Below are 16,755 nucleotides of genomic sequence, written 5' to 3'. Positions count from 1 at the left end.
TGAGCCGAAGGCAGACACTTAACTGACTGAGACACCCAGGCGCCCCTACAGGGTGGTTGCTTTTAATATTTACAAATGCACATGGAGTGACTGGGAATTTGAAACACCTAAACCTAAGGTCTGATGATGTCACAGCAATGAAGCTACGAAGAAACCCATCTCTCACCTTCTGCCATGCGAGGGGCGAATGGTCCAACTAATAAGCCACAGCCTGCAAGAGTGAGAAGCAAGCAATTGATCTAGAACATCTCCCATGTTTCTTACCTTATCGATGAGAGGCGGATGGCGGTTCCATGCGCGCTGTTCTCTCCTTGACCATCTCCTCCCCGGCAGCTCTGGTTCCAAGAGAGCAGCCTGGCACTGCATTCATTCCAGCTACAAACCCGTAAGGAGAGCCAGCTTGTGTTTCAGGCAGCGTACTAGGAGCTGGGGATGCGCCTGTGAAGTAAGCAGACTAAAACATCTGCCCTTTTGAGTTTATATTCCAGCGGGGAGAGACAGGAATAAATAATTGATATAATACATCAGTAAATTAGGTAGCCTAGAAGAGAGGCATGTGATGGAAGGGGCGTGGGCTTGCCGGGGGCCAGGTGTGCCGTTGTTAATGGGCTGCTCAGGGTCAGCCTCACTGAGAAGGTGCCATTTGAGCAAAAGCTGGAACGTGATGAGGGATCAAGGCACAGGGACATCTGGGGGGACAGTAACAAAGTACCAAAATATCCAAATGGTGCGCTGTTAGGTATGGGGGTTATAAACTTAGAGGGGAGGACAGATATAAGCAATTATGACAAACTGGTAAGTACTGACTCTCAACTCTAGAAAACAAACTGAGAATTGCCGGAGGGGAGGTGGGTGGGGGGACGGGGTAACTGGGTGATGGGCATGAAGGAGGGCACGTGATGTGATGAGCCCTGGGTGTGATACGCAACTGATGATGAATCATTGAACACTACATCTGAAACTAATGATACACTGTATGTTGGCTAATTGAATTTAAATTTAAAAAATGATAAGGACTACCTAAGATATAAAGAATGACCTCGAGTGGAGTCAGAGAAAGCTAGCCCAAGGGGCAGATGATTTTAGAAGTTCGACAAGGGTTTGGCCAGGTGACAAGGAACACCGGGCCGATGGGACAGCACGTTGGGAGTCAAAGATGACACAGAGGACCGTAGACTGGTGATCTTTGAAGGCCCTTTTCCAGAGGGGCCACACTTCATTTGTGTGGTGAGGCCCCAGTCATGGGAGGGCACACCCAGAGTTCTGGATGCATCGCATTCCATTCGAAGCACGGAGCCTACTTTATTCAGCCAAACCTTACTAGCGGTCTTTCAAGTAGTTTGCAGCTTCCCACTATGACCCACAAAGGCTAGGGTAAACATCTTTATTCATAAAACTTCTTTACACTCGTTCAGTTATTTTCTTAGCATGAATTTCAGGAAGTTAAGCTGCTGGATTCAGGGGTTTTCATATTTCAACCTTTGATACATTTCCCGCTTGGCCTTCCAGAAAGAAGGTGTCAATTCTCAGTCCTACCAGCAGTGTGGGAGAGAGACTCTTTGCCCACATCCTTACCAACAGTTTGTTATTTTTAGTATCTTATCCCAGAAATTGAATATAAAAATAAATATGAGGAGAAGACAGTTTCAAGCTCTGAGAAGAAGTTTCCGAAACTGATCGTTTTTCCTGTCTTGTTCAATAAAAGAAATGAGACGGAGGCCATCCTGCTGTGCAGACTTTAAATCGTGAGTATGACAGTTCAGAACCGCGAACTCAGGATGCAGCCAGCAGAATGATCAGACCGTTTGTACCCATTACCTTAGGAACGCCTCCTACAGCTTAGGCACCACTTCTGGCTCTGGGGTGGGGCAGATCTGAAGTTCAGGGCCAGCTCCACCCCTCATTCGCTGTCTGATCTTAGGCAAGTTACTGTAAGTGGGTGTGCCTCGATGTCCTGGTCTGTAAAATGGGCTGGTGAACACAGCACATATCTGAAGGAGTGGTCGTGAGAGACCACAGTGAGCTGTAGGTTCTGGTCTGAGATGAGCAGCTGCAGCCGGAGAGCCATGCATCCTGTCAGCATGAGGCAGAAGACCCAGCCCTACTCCTTCTGCTCCCTTTTATGCTGCAGGGTGAGGCCCCTGGTAGTAGTGACAGCATTTCAAGGTTACCTGGGTCATAAAGGACTCCTCGGACCGCAGTCCCGTCCCCTTCCCCACCCCACACTGGGGAGGCTCGGTGTCCCTCTGACATGAGCACCCGTCGCCCCCATCTGTTGCTCAGGGGGGTGGCTTGGGTGGAGGAGGACTTGGCCGGTCTTGGGCTCTCTGAAAGGACCAAAGGACGTGTGGGGGAAGAAGACATGCCCTGGGGACACATAAAACAAGGAGAGATCCACCACAGCATTTAACAAGTGTTCTTTTCTCACCCGATATCACCGTCACCATCACCATCACCACGAAACTCTCAGGCATTTCTGAATCCACCCCGCGACTGTCGCTGCTGCAGCCAGGCGGTCACATTGTCAGTCTGACGCTAAATAAGGCCCGTCTGCATGGCCTGGACAGCCTCTCATTTGCCCCTGTCTTCCCTTCTGTGGCAGAGTAATGCGTTCTAGCAGAGTAATAGCTAGCGTTTCTTGAGAGCCTATGACGGGCCACCCAGCCCCGTGCCCGTCATACACGGGGCACCCCTGGGAAAGGCAGGCCATCTTATCCTGAGTAGACAAACCTCAGTTTACCCAGATGATCACGGCTCTGCGGGGTTGTGATCCCAAGCCAGCCCTGAAGCCCACGCTCCTCGCCCCCTTCTGACCCCTTCTTTTTTTTTTTTTTTTAAAGATTTTATTTATTTATTTGACAGAGAGAGACACAGCGAGAGAGAGAACACAAGCAGGGGGAGTGGGAGAGGGAGAAGCAGGCTCCCCGCAGAGCAGGGAGCCCGATGCGGGACTCGATCCCAGGACCCCGGGATCATGACCTGAGCCGAAGGCAGATGCTTAACGACTGAGCCACCCAGGCGCCCTTTATTTATTTAATTTTTTTTTTAAGATTTCATTTATTTATTTGTGAGAGAGAGAGCCCAAGAGGGGGTAGGGTCAGAGGGAGAAGCAGACTCCCCGCCGAGCAGGGAGCCCGATGCAGGACTCGATCCTGGGACTCCAGGATCATGACCTGAGCCGAAGGCAGTCGCTCAACCGACTGAGCCACCCAGGTGCCCCTGACCCCTCTGACGCTGCTAACTAGCTGCCCGACCCCTAGGCATGTTTCTTAACGTCCCCGCATGTTTCCTCATCTGAAATGTGTGCTCAGGGTAATGCCTATTTTCGGGGGTTAAAGGACTTTGGTGCAGGCTGCCCGGCCCACAGTAAGCTCTTCATAAAAGGCAGTTGTAAGGATTTTTTTTCTTTTTAATACGATCAGGGAGGGATCAAGAAGAGGAAGGAGATTCAGCAAAGGAGACCGAGCAGCGGTGGCACCAACAAGATAAGGGAGGAGGAACCGGGAGAGAGGGGTGTCATGGAAACCGAGGCGAGAGTATGCCAGGAAGGAGGGGGCCCTAACGCAAAAGGGTACTCAGAGGCCGGTTTCTTCTGACAAGACAAAAGAGCAATTTTCATCTCTTAGCGACCGATGAGAGTAAAGGCAGAAAGGAAGAAAATTGGCCTGTAGCTTTATTTTTTTAAGTTTTTTATTTAAATTCCAGATAGTGAACAATAGGTGTTATAGGAGTTTCAGGTGTACAATAGAGGGGTTCAACACTTCCATACATCACCCAGTGCTCATCATGACAAGTGCCCTCCTTCATCCCCATCCCCTAGTTCCCCCATCCCCCACCCTCCCCTCCCCGCCCATAACCATCAGTGTGTTCTCTGGAGTTCAGTCTGTTTCTTGCTTTGCCTCTCTCTCTCTTTTCCCCCTTTTGCTCATCTGTTTTGTTTCTTAAATTCCACGTATGAGTGAAATCATAGGGTATTTGTCTTTCTCTGACTGACTTGTTTCGCTTAGCATAACACTCTCCAGCGCCATCCATGTCACTGCAAATTAGCCTATAGCTTTCAGGGAAGCCTTTTTTTAGACTAACTCCATTAATCTGATCAGAATGCCCAGGTGTCAGTTCCATGTCTTCTAATTAGGGAAAATGCGTATTTCTTTGTTTTTCTTTAAAGTGAAACAAACAAGCAAAAAGAAATGTCAGGTTACATCAGGTTGGTGAGATAAAAATTCAGACAATCTCAAACTGACACTGCGGAGGGGAGGGGAAAAGAAGAAAAAGGGATGGATCACAGAACAGGTTTTCAAAGCAATGGTCTATACTGAACCCTCAGACTAACTCCCGTGAAAAGGAGGGTAGGAAATGGACAGAACTTACTGGTGTTTCATTCCATCTTTCTATTCTACCTGGTGCCACAAAGAAATTATGGCCGCCTAAACTGTGTCTTTGGACAAATATTCAACAAGTGTTTCTAGAGTAAAATTGAGAAAAAACGATCGGGAAGCGGCCCACTATTCTAATCGAGACTAGATGAGGGAGGTAGATAACTCCCGAGGGAAGATTTAGGGAGACATAGAAAGGAATTAAGGGTGAAAAATCTACACACGCTGTAAAGCATTGGGGGCCCCTGTGGCTTTGGGGGCCTGGGTGGAGCTGTCACTTACCTGGGGGTGGGGGAAGGGTCCCCTTTGGCTCGGGAGAAATGAGGGTGGCTTTCAGGGTCCCAGAGGTGCCCCAGAGGGATGCAAAGAGTGGCCCTGTCCTGGCCAGTTATCAGCTAAAGGCTCTGAGGCAGAGAGGCCCACCCAGTCTCCTTCTGGCCAGGACGGTTAAGAAGGCTGAAGCTTAAGGCAAATTCAGGGTGCTGAGGGTGGGGGAGGGAAGATGGCAGAGCACAGGAGGCCGAGCCTCCAACCCTCACCACCCAGGGGTGAGTGTGGGTGGCTGGACTGTGGGTTTTAGGGTTGGATTGTGAGGTCATTGATGGAAAAGGAGCAAGAAGCCAGGGAGGAGCCGAGGGGCTATTTCTGGAAAAAGCAGCACTTCAAGGCCGGTTCTGGGTATGGCAGCCCAGGGAAGGCTGCCCCGGCTTCTCCGCTCCCTCGGGGCCTCAGCCTGCACCCCCCCCACCCCTACGGCTGTCATCAGCTGCTAGCCTAACTAAAACCCTAGTGTCTCTCCCAGAGCCCCTCAACCTCCGCCATTCCTAGGACAACACAGCCCAGAGTTGTGTGATCCCCTGGGCTCTGCGATTCCTCCCAGGCTTCGTGTGGCTATGGATCTCCGTGTGTCTCCCTGGTCATCGCGCCCTCACCGGGGCTCCCCTTACCCAAACAGCTCTGGGCTTCTCCCCATGCCCTCCCCGCAACCCCCCCCCTCCCGCTGCCACTGCTGTTTATGATAACCTCTCAGCTCAGTGGAGTCCCCATTTCAGGCACGACAAATGCCCCCGGGGGGCCTCAGGTCTGGCATTCAGTTCCCTCTCCGCACCCTGCCCTAAATGCAATCACCCCCCACCCCCAGCCGTATCCTATTCACAGAAATAGGGACGTGTGCCCCTACACAAGACCCAGGGACCCTCGGGGGCTGGGGCCACACGCGTCCTCTTTTATCACCCTCCAAAATGAGATCCGGAGATGAGACAGGGCAGGTTCCAGGAAGGTCCACCTTTTCTTTCCCTCCATCCCCCGTGAGTGCCCTCCAATCGACTGAAAGGCGGGCTGGGGCTTCCCGGGTGCTGCGGGGCAACTAGATGGCAGCTAGTCTCAATTCTTGGGGTGGGGAGGGGTTGGCTTGGAGTCCACGGGGCGCCTGTGTCCTCCAGCAGATCCCTTCAGGGCTTATGGGGGGAGACTCTGGCTCTATCAGGAGCTGAGCCTCCTGGGCTGGGCTCCCAGGAGGAGATGCTCTCTCCTTCCCTTGACTGGGGAGTGAGGAGCGGTGGCATCGGGCCCCAGGATGTCCACAAGCAGCAGTAGCAACAGCAATCCAAGGAATCCATCTGGAGGAGGAAGAGCGCTCCTCCCCGAAGTGACCAGGAACGGTGTCCCAGGAACCCCCCATTTGGGGGCTATTACCTCAGCGCCAGACTCCTCCATCAGACTCCTTTGGATACAGTAGAGAAGAAGAAAGCATTGGGGCGGTCAACAAGTGGGCGCCATAATCTGGCTGTATGACCTGCGGGACAGGCCAGTTGTGGCAGGGGGCTCTGTCCCTCTCCCTCTGGGGACTATTTCAGCCCATTTCTTCATCCCTTTACCACATCTGCAAATTGAGGTTGATCAGAACCCCACCTGGGGGTCCAACCCCACCCCTTTACAGCTTTTTACTATATTTCTCTTGTTCCTTTTTCTTTACCTTTTCCTAAAATAGTAACACAGACATTAAAACAGATGCTGATAAATATTTATTGACATAGAAAGAAGCCCACGACATACATTGTTTGGTGAAAAAATACAGACTATAGAACAGCACTTATATTTGATCACTTTTATCTATACATATATCTATCTGGGTACGTAGGTAGAGGGAAATATCCAGAAGGACATTCGTCAAAGGGTTGACAATGGTTAGATCAGGGCGGAGAGTTTGGGGTAACTGGTACTTGACTTTTGTGTACTTTTCTTTATTGTTTGGAGGTTTAACAATGAATTATGCCACTTTCACAGAGAATAAAGCCATCAAAGAAATGGGCACACAAAGAAAACAGACTCTTAGGCAGCAGAGAGGGAGTGGGGAAGCAAGGGCAGAGGTCAGGCTGTCTCCCTCCACTGAGCTGGTATCCAAGACCCTTTCTACTCCGCTCCGCAAAGAAAGCTGCTTGGTGGATTCATGCAATTAGAAGCGCCCCTCCCCAGTCGTCCCACTGCTGGACTCTGAGTTTGGGTTAAGGGTTCACTTAAGGCTGGGGGCTACCACCTCACTGCGGCTCGGAAGGGTCACTTTGTTCGCCAGGGGCCTCTCTCGGCCCCTCCTCCTCCGTATGGGTCAGCTCCTGCAGGGTGATGATCAGATTCTCAAACACCTGGGCCCTGTTGCTCTCATTGTCACAGGTCTCCTTCGAGTGGCCCTCCTCACCGCAGTATGAACAGCGGATCGCGTGTTTTCGCTTTCTGGCTCTACGCAGATTCCCAGAACCATCATTCTTATACCCTGAACCCCCACTGGTGGAAGGAGACTGAGCCCGGGAACTGCTGGGGGAGTCAATGACTAGCACTCGGTCCCGAGGTCTGGGCCTGCGTCTGGGGAGAGGAGAAGCCGAGAAGTGCAGTGGAGGGTCCGGAGACTCCACCAGGATCACATCCTCGTCGGAGTCATCAAGGGCATCGTCTATCTCTATGACGTTGCAGTCAGCACTGTCCACCACTATCGGGGGGGAGCCCTGGAAGGCCACCGAGCTGGTGGCCCTCTCCACCACGGACTCAGATCTTTTGGGCCGTTTCTGCTTAATAAAAGTGTCATCCCAATCCTCTTCCTCCCTTATCATCTTGATTAGCTCTAGGAAATTGGGGAGCCGCTCCTGCTCATTTGCATACATCCTAAGAAGATGCTTCAGCCTAAAGCGCAGGTCCCCGTTCAGCTCGGCCCCTAAAAGGAGCTGGTGCAGGCGAGTCTGGTTGGCATCTTTCTGAGCTATGATCCCTGCCTGAATAGCGTTCTGGAGCTGCACCTCTAAACGGATCACATAAAGGGAAGCTTTCTCCCCCTGTGCCTGCAGGGTGTTAAAAAATTTACCGTGAGCGGACACACTGCTCTCAGATTCTCCAAACACCAATTTCATGGCGCGCAAGAAATCTGCCACGCTTAGATTGGGGTTGGCCGCCTGGAGCAAAAGCATGACCTCCCTGGCGGGGCCTCGCAGGGTTTTCAGCAAGCGCTTGAGCTTTTCCTCCTCAGACATATTCCAATCGGGTAGGGCCCCATTGACTTGGATCAGCCAGTTTTCAAAGGTTTCTTCCCCCTGGGCTGGCACCACCCTCCCCGAGAACACCTTCATGTTTCTCTCGGCCATGGTGGCCATTAAAGGACCGAGACTTCTCCCCAGGGACCTCAGCATAGAATGGGCCCAGGGCGGCAACGGCGCGTTCTGCCGCCGGCTATTACCCATGCGCGCAATGATGCTAGCCATGACTGACGACGATCGCTGATCGGGGGATCCGGAGTATAACAAGACGCTCAGGCTCTGTGGAAATGCCTAATCTGCAGGCGCGCTGGGGGACTCTGCCTTCCTCCTGTCTCAGGAGGGACTGTAAAAAAGAAAAAGAAAAACAAAACAAAACGGGGAAGGGTTAATAAAGGAACTGGCTGCAGTATTCTCTCCCTTCCTGAATGTCCTGCAGTACAGTTTTTATCTGCCCACTGCCCTAAAAATATCTTCCAGGAGACTGGCAATTACAAGCTCACGGAGCCAGCCGGTGTCTCCGTTGTTAGCAGGGTGATTTTTACAGCCACATGCATCCCCTCCCGCCGATCGCCCTGGAGGAGGGAGGGCAACTGTTGCTTCTAAGTGTAATAGTGGATGGAAGCTGATATTGGGCTCTCAAAATAGAGCACAGTGGTCACAGATTTGTAGGAATAAATAAAGTGTCATCAGCCTCCTGGTCTCAGGTCCCAACCACACCCCCTTCTCAAAGTTCTCCCCTCCCCCGTTATTTCTCAGATTCTTACGGGAGCGCAGGAACAGGCGCGCGCGCCTTTATTCCGCTTCCAGCTTCTGCAGCCGGGGGCCTCCGTGAGAAAGCTAGTCTCTGGGCTCGGGCCGATCTCTGGCCACCGGGGGTCGCCGATCCGGGACCTCGGGGCGTCCAGACTGCGCCGCCGCGGAGGGCAGGGAAAGGAAGGGTCAGGTGCAGCCTCATCCCTCATCCCGCTCCCTCCCTCTCCGCTCCTCCCCCGCCCCCCCCGCCCGCCCGCCCGCCCGCCCGCCGCCTCCGCCGCCTCCGCCGTCTGCAGGCGGAAAATTCCTCTCCCACCTTCTGAGTACGGACCAAAGCGACCCCCGCCCCAGGGCATTTCCCCCGGGGAAATCGTCGGCCTACCAGCTCTGCAATCGGCCGCGCAGAATTCAAGTTCGGATTCGGCTCTGATGGTCTGCCACGGAGACAGGGAACAGGAGTGGGACACGCACAGCCACACACTCCTCCCCAGAAGAGATGAGGAGATGCAAAGGGGGTTCAAGGCAGACAGCTTGCGTTCCTCCCCCCTCCGCCCCCACCCCGAAAACGCCCCCCTCTCTCAATCCAGGCAAATCCTACCCATTAGGCAGCATCCAGCGGCACCCCACCTCCTCCCTGAGCGCCGCCGGGCCACGGGAGTGCTCCTGACCCTCGCAGTCCTCGAGTCCCCAAGCGGGGAGCCGCCCAGGACTGGTGGGGCTTCCCCTCCTCTCTCGGCGCCGCGCCGATCGCGCCCCCTTTCTTTACCTGCGCTCGGGCCTTGCCCGCGGTGGACACCGCCTTCCGGTCTCCGCGGCCCTGCAGGGGAGAAGGGCCGGGTACGGCCTCGGCCCCCCAGCGACCGGGAGCTGCCCGCCGAGCGGCTCCGCACGGCCTCCCAGCGACGGGTAGCCGAGTCCAGACAGCGCGGTTCCCACGGCAGCCGCCGCGCCTTTTATCCTCTGCCCACTGAGACAAAAGAGCGTGACGAGCGGGCCGGCGCGGCCAATCAGCGGGGCTCGGGGGCGGGCTCCCGCGCGGTCTCCAGCCGGATGCAAATGCACGCCCGCGGAGGCGGGGGCGGGGGCGGGGGCGGGGGCGGAGGCGGCGGTGGGGGTGAGTTGCCGGGCGGGGGGCGGTGCCGGGGGGCGGGGGCGTGAGGTGGGCAGCCGATCCGCCGGGCGTCAAGCGCAGCTGCATTGCTTCGACTGGAAGAGTTCGCGACTCTTCCCTTCGCCTTCTCTCTCCCTCGGCTCAACTCCGCGCCTCGGGGCCGGGTGCATTAAACACGGGATGGAAATCAAATCAACGATAAAAGTAGTTCACCTTTGTATGGGGCGGGGGGAGGGAGAGAAGAGCGTTAGCGCTTTCTGGGTGCAAACCCGCTCGCCCAATTCTTTTACTGTGAAGAAGGTGGGAGTGTGTCCGTTGAACAGTGAAGGTCCTCAGGCATCCAGGCGCTTAACCAGTACTCACCGAAGGATGGGTGCAGGCTGGCTGCATGAGAAGCATTTTGGGGCGCTTGTTAGATAGGCAGACTCCTGGGCCCCGAATCGGGGGGATTCTCCTTTCCTAGGACTAGAGCTGGGCGTGGTTTTGCGCTTCGTATTTTTAACCAGCGCTGCAGTTAATTCTGAGAGGATGCAGGGAGGATGGTGAATGAGTAAATGGACCTGCCCTCAATGTATCTATCTGTTCGTAGCATATCTGTGGTGAAATGCAGCTCCGGGGCAGATGCCCCTACCTGGGCGGGGGTGTGTGTGTGTGGGGGGGTCCATGGTCTTGCTGAAATTGTATGCAAAGATTCTGGAGTCTGTAGGAAACTAAATCACGGCCACCCAAATATACCAAGTCCTCATCCCTGGAACCTGCAAATGGTACCTTGTAAAGTTAAAGAGTCTTTGCACTGGTGGTTAGATTAAGGGTCTTGAGGTGGGGAGATTATCCTGGAGTATCTGGGTGGGCCCTAAATGCAATCACATGCGCTCGTGAGAGAGAAGAGGGAGAGCTGACGGACACTGAAGAGGAGAAGGTGACATGAAGACAGAGGCAGGGAGTGGAGTGGTGTGGCCACAAGCCCAGGAATGCTGGCAACGACCAGAAACTGGGAGAGGCAAAGTTCGGAGCACCGCCCTGCCCACTCCTTGCGTTCGCCTGAAGAAACTGATGTTGAACTTCCGGTCTCCAGAACTATGAGAGTATACATTTTTCTTGTTTTAAGCCGCTGAGTTTGTGGTAATTTGTTATGGCAGCTGAATCCACAGCTTTGTCGATTTTTAGAGGGGCCTGTGGTCCAGTAATGGTTAAAAACCCCTCTCTTCCGATCTTTCTTCATTAATATCTTTCTCCTTCGCTTTGTACTGCAGGGAGAAGTGTGAGGAATAACACACCATTCGACCAGACCCCTGAACTGCAGCCGGTGATAATGGTTCTTCCGTTTCTCACCTCGAGGACAGGGTTCTAGGTTGCCCTTCTATGAGCTCCTGAGTGGACCTCTCCTTTGCTGGATTGGGCATCCCTGGCCCCAGAGAAGGAGCCACCCCATGAAAGATGAATGGGGCGGAAGCTAGGGGCTCCATGTACTAGCCTGCTAGGGCTGCCATAACAAAGTGCCACAGATTGGGTGGCTAAAACCACAGACATGGATGTTCTCATAGTTCTGGAAGCTAGCCATCCAGGTCGAGGTGCCCACGGGTTTGGGTTCTCCTGAGGTCTCTCTCCTGGGCTTGCAGAGAGTTACATTCTCGCTGCCTCTCCACAGGGTCGACGCTCTGTGTGCCTGCTCTGATGTTCAAATTTCCCCTTCTAAGATTTTATTTATTTACTTATTTATTTGAGAGAGGAAGAGAGAGTGAGTGAGAGGGAGAGAGAACCTCAAGCAGACTCCGCACTGAGCACAGAGCCTGACGCGGGGCTCGATCTCACAACCCCGACATCACGACCGGAGCCGAAACCAAGAGTTGGACGCTCAACTGACTGAACCACCCAGGCATCCCTCGAATTTCCTCTTCTTATAAGGACCCCAGTCATGTTCGACTAGGACCCACTCTCACAGCTTCATTTTGACTTAATCACTTCTTTTCAGGGCCCATCTCCAAATACAGTTACATTCTGAGGTACTGGAGGCTAGGGCCCCCCCACACGTACTTTGGAGACACACAATTCAGCCCATCATGCCCTATTTTCCCTTACTTCTGGTTCTGGGAAAGCGTATCTCTTTTCCCTAATCTACAGTGTAGCCAGGAGGTGCCCGTGGGACTTTCGGGGCTCAGGGTGGTGGCGGCATGCACTGTCCAAGTGGACCACCCAAGTTCAAGGTTGTTGCTGTGTTGTTCTTGACCGGTGATGCTTGGAAGTAAGTGAACAACTGGATGCCTTTCAGCTCCTGTTGGATTCTTCTTTAGCCTGTCGAGATACTTTACCTGCTCCTTCCTGCTTTCTTATTTCCAACCCTACTACTTAGAATCCCTTGGAGTATACAATCCAGATTTGGAGGTGAAGCCCCTTCCATCTCAGGATTGTGGCCTGTCCCTTGTGGATGGAACAGTGTAGGGTGGGGAGAGTGGTAGAGGTAGGGAGAAGGCAGGCTGGCCACCTTGCCGAGTCAGGGGTGAGCTGGCAGTGGCTTACGGGTTAACTTCAGACTGTTCCTTTGGCTCCCCAGCCCTAGGACATCTGACCCTGGCCTCTAAGCAGATTCTTTTTCTGAATTTGAATGGTTTCATCACCACGTCAGGTCATCTGCAGCTGGACCTGGTGGGTGGCATCCAAGAAGACAAAGACGAGACCTCAGAGCTCTGGCAGAAATGTTGAAAGGAAACAGAGGGTGTTTCAGGTGTCCAGGTTGGGTCATTAGAACAAAGAGAGGGTCTTTCCACACGGGGCTGGGAGGAGCATTTGCTAAGCCAGCTCCAGTTGGTTACTGAGCATCCCTTATCTCTGGCTTCCTGTTTTGGGGTGTCCAGGGACACTTCCAGTCACAACGATTCAGGCTCTGGTGGCTCTAAGGAGGCCACATTTTGTTTTCCAATTGCAAAAGATAAACTTTAAAAAACCTGAAGATTACGAGCTAAAACTTTCAGTCGAATCAGTAATAGGTACCTTTGGTTGCCTCGCTCCTCTTTGTCAGGAATTTTCCATCCATTATGTCCCTTCAGCATCTCCAGCGGTCCTGTTGAGACATTGTTCTCCCACCAAAGTAGCTAAGGGCTTGCAGACACTTCACACCGGAACTCTGGCTCATGGGAAGTCAGAGCCGAGTGGCGATGCTTACGAAAGACCCTCCCCAGACTAAGCTGGGACCCCGTGGGTGGCATCTCTCATGAAAATATTCCATGAGATGGTGATAAAAAGCTATTTTTAGGCAAACAAAAACTAAGAGAGTTTGTCACTGGCAGACTGCACTAATGGAAATTCTAAAGGATGTACTTCAGGAGGAAAATTATCTTAGAAGAGTGAGATGCAGGACGGAATGAAGAGCAAGGAAAGTAATAGTACGTGGGCAATACAAGTGAACATTGATGGAAGAAGGAATCATAAAAACGTCCGTTCTGTTTTTTTAAAAAATAAACTTAAAGTACTTTACAATATGAAGAGACGTCAGGAGCGACATAAGTGGAGCTCAAGTTTTCTAAGAACCTCATTTCATATTGGAAGCGATTTAGGTACTTACTAAATCTAGACTTTTATCAAAGGTAATTATGTATGTAGGAAGTAATAGGATGTAATTATTAAAATAAGAGCAACAAAATGTAAATCTTCAAACCAGGAGACAGGGGAAAATAATTTAAAATTTTAAAAATTCTCAATTCTTTTTAAGTCAAGAAAGAAGAGGCAAAAGAAGCATAGGCAGAACCAATACAAGCACAGAATAAAATGGTAGCTTGGGGGAAAAAGGGGTAGCTTGAAACTCCAATCTATCGATGATTTTATTAAATGTTTATGAGCTAAATGCTCAAGTATTGTCAAATAGGATTATTAAATACATCCATATGCTGTTTAGGAGAGACAAATCCAGGGCGCTTGGGGGACTCAGTTGGTTAAGCCTCCAGCTCTTGGTTTCAGCTCAGGTCATGATCTTGGGGTCGGGAGATCGAGCCCCGTGTTAGGCTCCACGCTCAGCGGGGAGTCTGCTAGATATTCTCTGTCCCTCTCCCTCTGCCCCTGCTCACACAAGCTCTCCTCTCTCTCCCTCTCTAAAATAAATAAGACTTTAAAAAAAAGAGGGGGGGTCACCTGAGTGGCTTAGTCAGTTAAGCGTCTGACTCTTGGTTTTGGCTCAGGTCGTGATCTCAGGTTCCTGAGATCGAGCCTGCATCCTGCTCAGCGCTCTGTGCAGAGTCTGCTTCCGTTTCTCTCTCCCTCTCCCTCCGCCCCTCCCCTCTCCAGCACTTGGGGAGAGAAATCCAAAATATAAGGATACAGATAGGTTGACAATAAAAAGGTGGAGAGAGATAAATCATACAAATAATTATGTAAGTGATAGAAAACGTGTATAGTGATATTCGTATCAGACAAAATAAAAAGCAAAAAGCATTATTAGAGATATAGAAGTTCATTCATAATGATAAAAGATTCAATTCGCCAGGAATGATTATGCATTTATAACAAAACCTCAAAGGAAAAATTAACTTACTAGAAGGAGAAATAGACAAATATACAATCAGAGTGGGAGGTTTTTCCCCACCTCTCTCAGTAGTTCATTAAAGAGACAAAAAACATGTCTCTAAGGATATAGAATTTTTGAACAACATAATTAATAATCTGAGCTTATAGCCAATGTATAGGACACTGCAATCAGTAACTACAGAAGACACATACAGAACCTTTATAAAATTGACCATGTACTAAGCCAAAAAGCAAGTCTCAACACATTTCAAAAAATTGGAATCTGATCATAATGCAAATAAGTTATAAATTGATAACTATAAAAGATAACTGGAAAATCTCTGTATGTTTGGAAATTAAGATACACATTCTGAAATAACTGATGGGTCAAAGAAGAATGATAATGGAGTTACAAAACATTTGTAGTTGAACAATAATGAAACTACATCAAAACTTGTGGGATGCAGCTAAAGCAACGCTTAGAGGGAAAAAGTATCTCTTAGCAATGATGGAAGGCCAAAAGCTGATGAGTTAAGTATCCACTGCAAGACTTAAAAAAGCATGGGGCGCCTGGGTGGCTCAGTCATTAAGCGTCTGCCTTCGTCTCAGGTCATGATCCCAGGGTCCTGGGATCGAGCCCCGCATCGGGCTCCCTGGTCCATGGAAAGCCTGCTTCTCCCTCTCCCACTCCCCCTGCTTGTGTTGCCTCTCTCACTGTGTCTCTCTCTGTCAGATAAATAAATAAAATGTTTAAAAAAAAAAAGACTTAAAAAAGCAAACAAGATAATCCCAACAAAAGTAAGAAAACATGAAATTATAAAGAACAGAAATTAATGAACTAGAAAGCAAAAAAAAAAAAAACAAAAAACTCCACAATTCAATGTCCTCTCTTGACAATTCTATTAAACATTGTACTGGGGTATGATCTAATGATTTATAAGAAATATATATTTTGTCATTCAGATGACCAAAATATATTCCTCAGATATATTGATTCTTCATCCCCAGTTCCTGTAAATGCTTCAGAGGCATAAAAGTGAAGTGGATGTCTTGTTATTAATGAAGGTTGACTTTTGGACCCCACACAAGGGTAGGGGCTGGTTGCCAGGAGGACCAACCAAGTGATTCAAGTGTTGGAACTGGGCCTGGGCGCCTGGGTGGCTCATTTGGTTAAGTGGCTGCCTTTAGCTCAGGTCATGATCCTGCAGTCCCAGGATCGAGTCCCGCATCGGGCTCCCTGCTCAGTGGGGAGTCTGCTTCTCCCTCTGACCCTCCCCCCTTCTCATGCTCTCTCTCTCAAATAAATAAACAAAATTAAAAAAAAATAAAGTGTTGGAACTTTCAGTCCCACCCACTCTGGAGAAGGGGGAGGGGCTGCAGGTTGAATCAGCCAATGGCCAATGGCTTAGTCAATCAAGACTGTGTAATGAAGCCTCCATAAAACCCAAAAAGGACAGCTTTTTGAAGAGCTTCCATGCTTGGGAAACCAGAAGGCTTCCACATGCCACAGAACCAGGCCCCAAGCTCCGCGAGGACAAAAGCTCCTTTGTTCGGGACCTCACCCTATATATCTCTTCATCTGGCTGTTGATTCGTATCCTTTATCATATTCTTTCATAAACTGGTAAACATGTGTTTCCCGGAGTTCTATGAGCCACTCTAGCAAGTTAATCAAACCGAAGGAGGAGGTCATTGGTACCTCCAATCCATAGGCAGACAGAAGCACAGTGAACAGCCTGGGCTTGAGACTGGCGTCTAAGGTGGGGGTGGGGGACCCTCTTGTAGGACTGAACCTTTAACCTGTGGAATCTGATGCCACCTCTGGGTAGACAGGGTCAGAATTACGCTGAGTTCTCAGACCCCCTGGTGGTGGTTGAGACTTGCTTGGTGTTGGCCGGGGGAATCACCTCTCCATGGTGGAATTGGGTCCAGGAACCCTGAAAAGATGGGGGTTCTAGCCAGGGAAATTAGGTCAGAAAAAGAAATACACAACATCCAGATTGGAAAGAAGTAAAATGATCTCTATTTGTAGATGATATGATTTTGTACATAGAAAAGCCTAAGGAAACCACTGAAAAACTACTAGAACAAATAGATTAGTTCAGCATGATTGTAAGATACAAGATTACTATACAAAACTCAATTGTATTTCTATACACTAGCAATGAACAACCCAAAAATGAAATTAAGAAAACAATTCAATTTACAGTAACATCAAAAATAAAATATTTATGAATAAATTTTAAAAGTGTGAGACTCCTACCATAGGAACCACAAATCATTGCTGAAAATAATTAAAGATCTAGGGGCACCTGGCTGGCTCAGTCAGTAGGGCATGTGACTCTTGATCTCAGGGTTGCAAGAGTTTGAGTCCCACATTGGGCATGGAGCCTACTTAAAATTTTTTTAAAAAGAAATTAAAGATCTGAATAAATGGAAAGATATTTCATATTCATGAATTGGAAGACTTAGTATTGTTAAAATCATGATCTACAGATTGA

General features: G+C 50.3%; 1 protein-coding gene across 3 annotated transcripts; it reads right to left on the bottom strand.

Moving 5' to 3' along the window:
* Positions 1–6,387: 6,387 nt before the first annotated feature.
* On the bottom strand, positions 6,388–9,627 carry ZCCHC12 (zinc finger CCHC-type containing 12). Of its 3 annotated transcripts, none has more exons than XM_035007748.1 (4): positions 9,417–9,627; positions 9,033–9,133; positions 8,662–8,803; positions 6,388–8,240 (listed from the first exon to the last, which is right to left on the bottom strand). In XM_035007748.1, the coding sequence occupies exon 4, from the start codon at positions 8,120–8,122 to the stop codon at positions 6,914–6,916; it is 1,209 nt and encodes a 402-aa protein (XP_034863639.1). In that variant the 5' UTR covers positions 8,123–8,240; positions 8,662–8,803; positions 9,033–9,133; positions 9,417–9,627; the 3' UTR covers positions 6,388–6,913. The 3 variants fall into 3 exon arrangements, with proteins under 3 accessions (XP_034863639.1, XP_034863649.1, XP_034863656.1); XM_035007758.1 differs by having other exon boundaries at positions 9,033–9,130; XM_035007765.1 differs by having other exon boundaries at positions 9,033–9,084.
* Positions 9,628–16,755: the final 7,128 nt, after the last annotated feature.

Source organism: Mirounga leonina, unplaced genomic scaffold (assembly GCF_011800145.1).
Source record: "Mirounga leonina isolate KUSES-001 unplaced genomic scaffold, KU_Mleo_1.0 Mir_101664, whole genome shotgun sequence".
Classification (NCBI taxonomy): Eukaryota; Metazoa; Chordata; class Mammalia; order Carnivora; family Phocidae; genus Mirounga; species Mirounga leonina.
The sequence above is the reverse complement of the archived record's forward strand: the minus strand, read 5'-3'. Positions and strand labels throughout refer to the sequence as shown.

Coding starts and splice junctions, on each gene's coding strand:
- ZCCHC12 (XM_035007748.1), bottom strand. CDS start 8,122: ATGGCTAGCATCATTGCGCGCATGGGTAATAGCCGGCGGCAGAACGCG.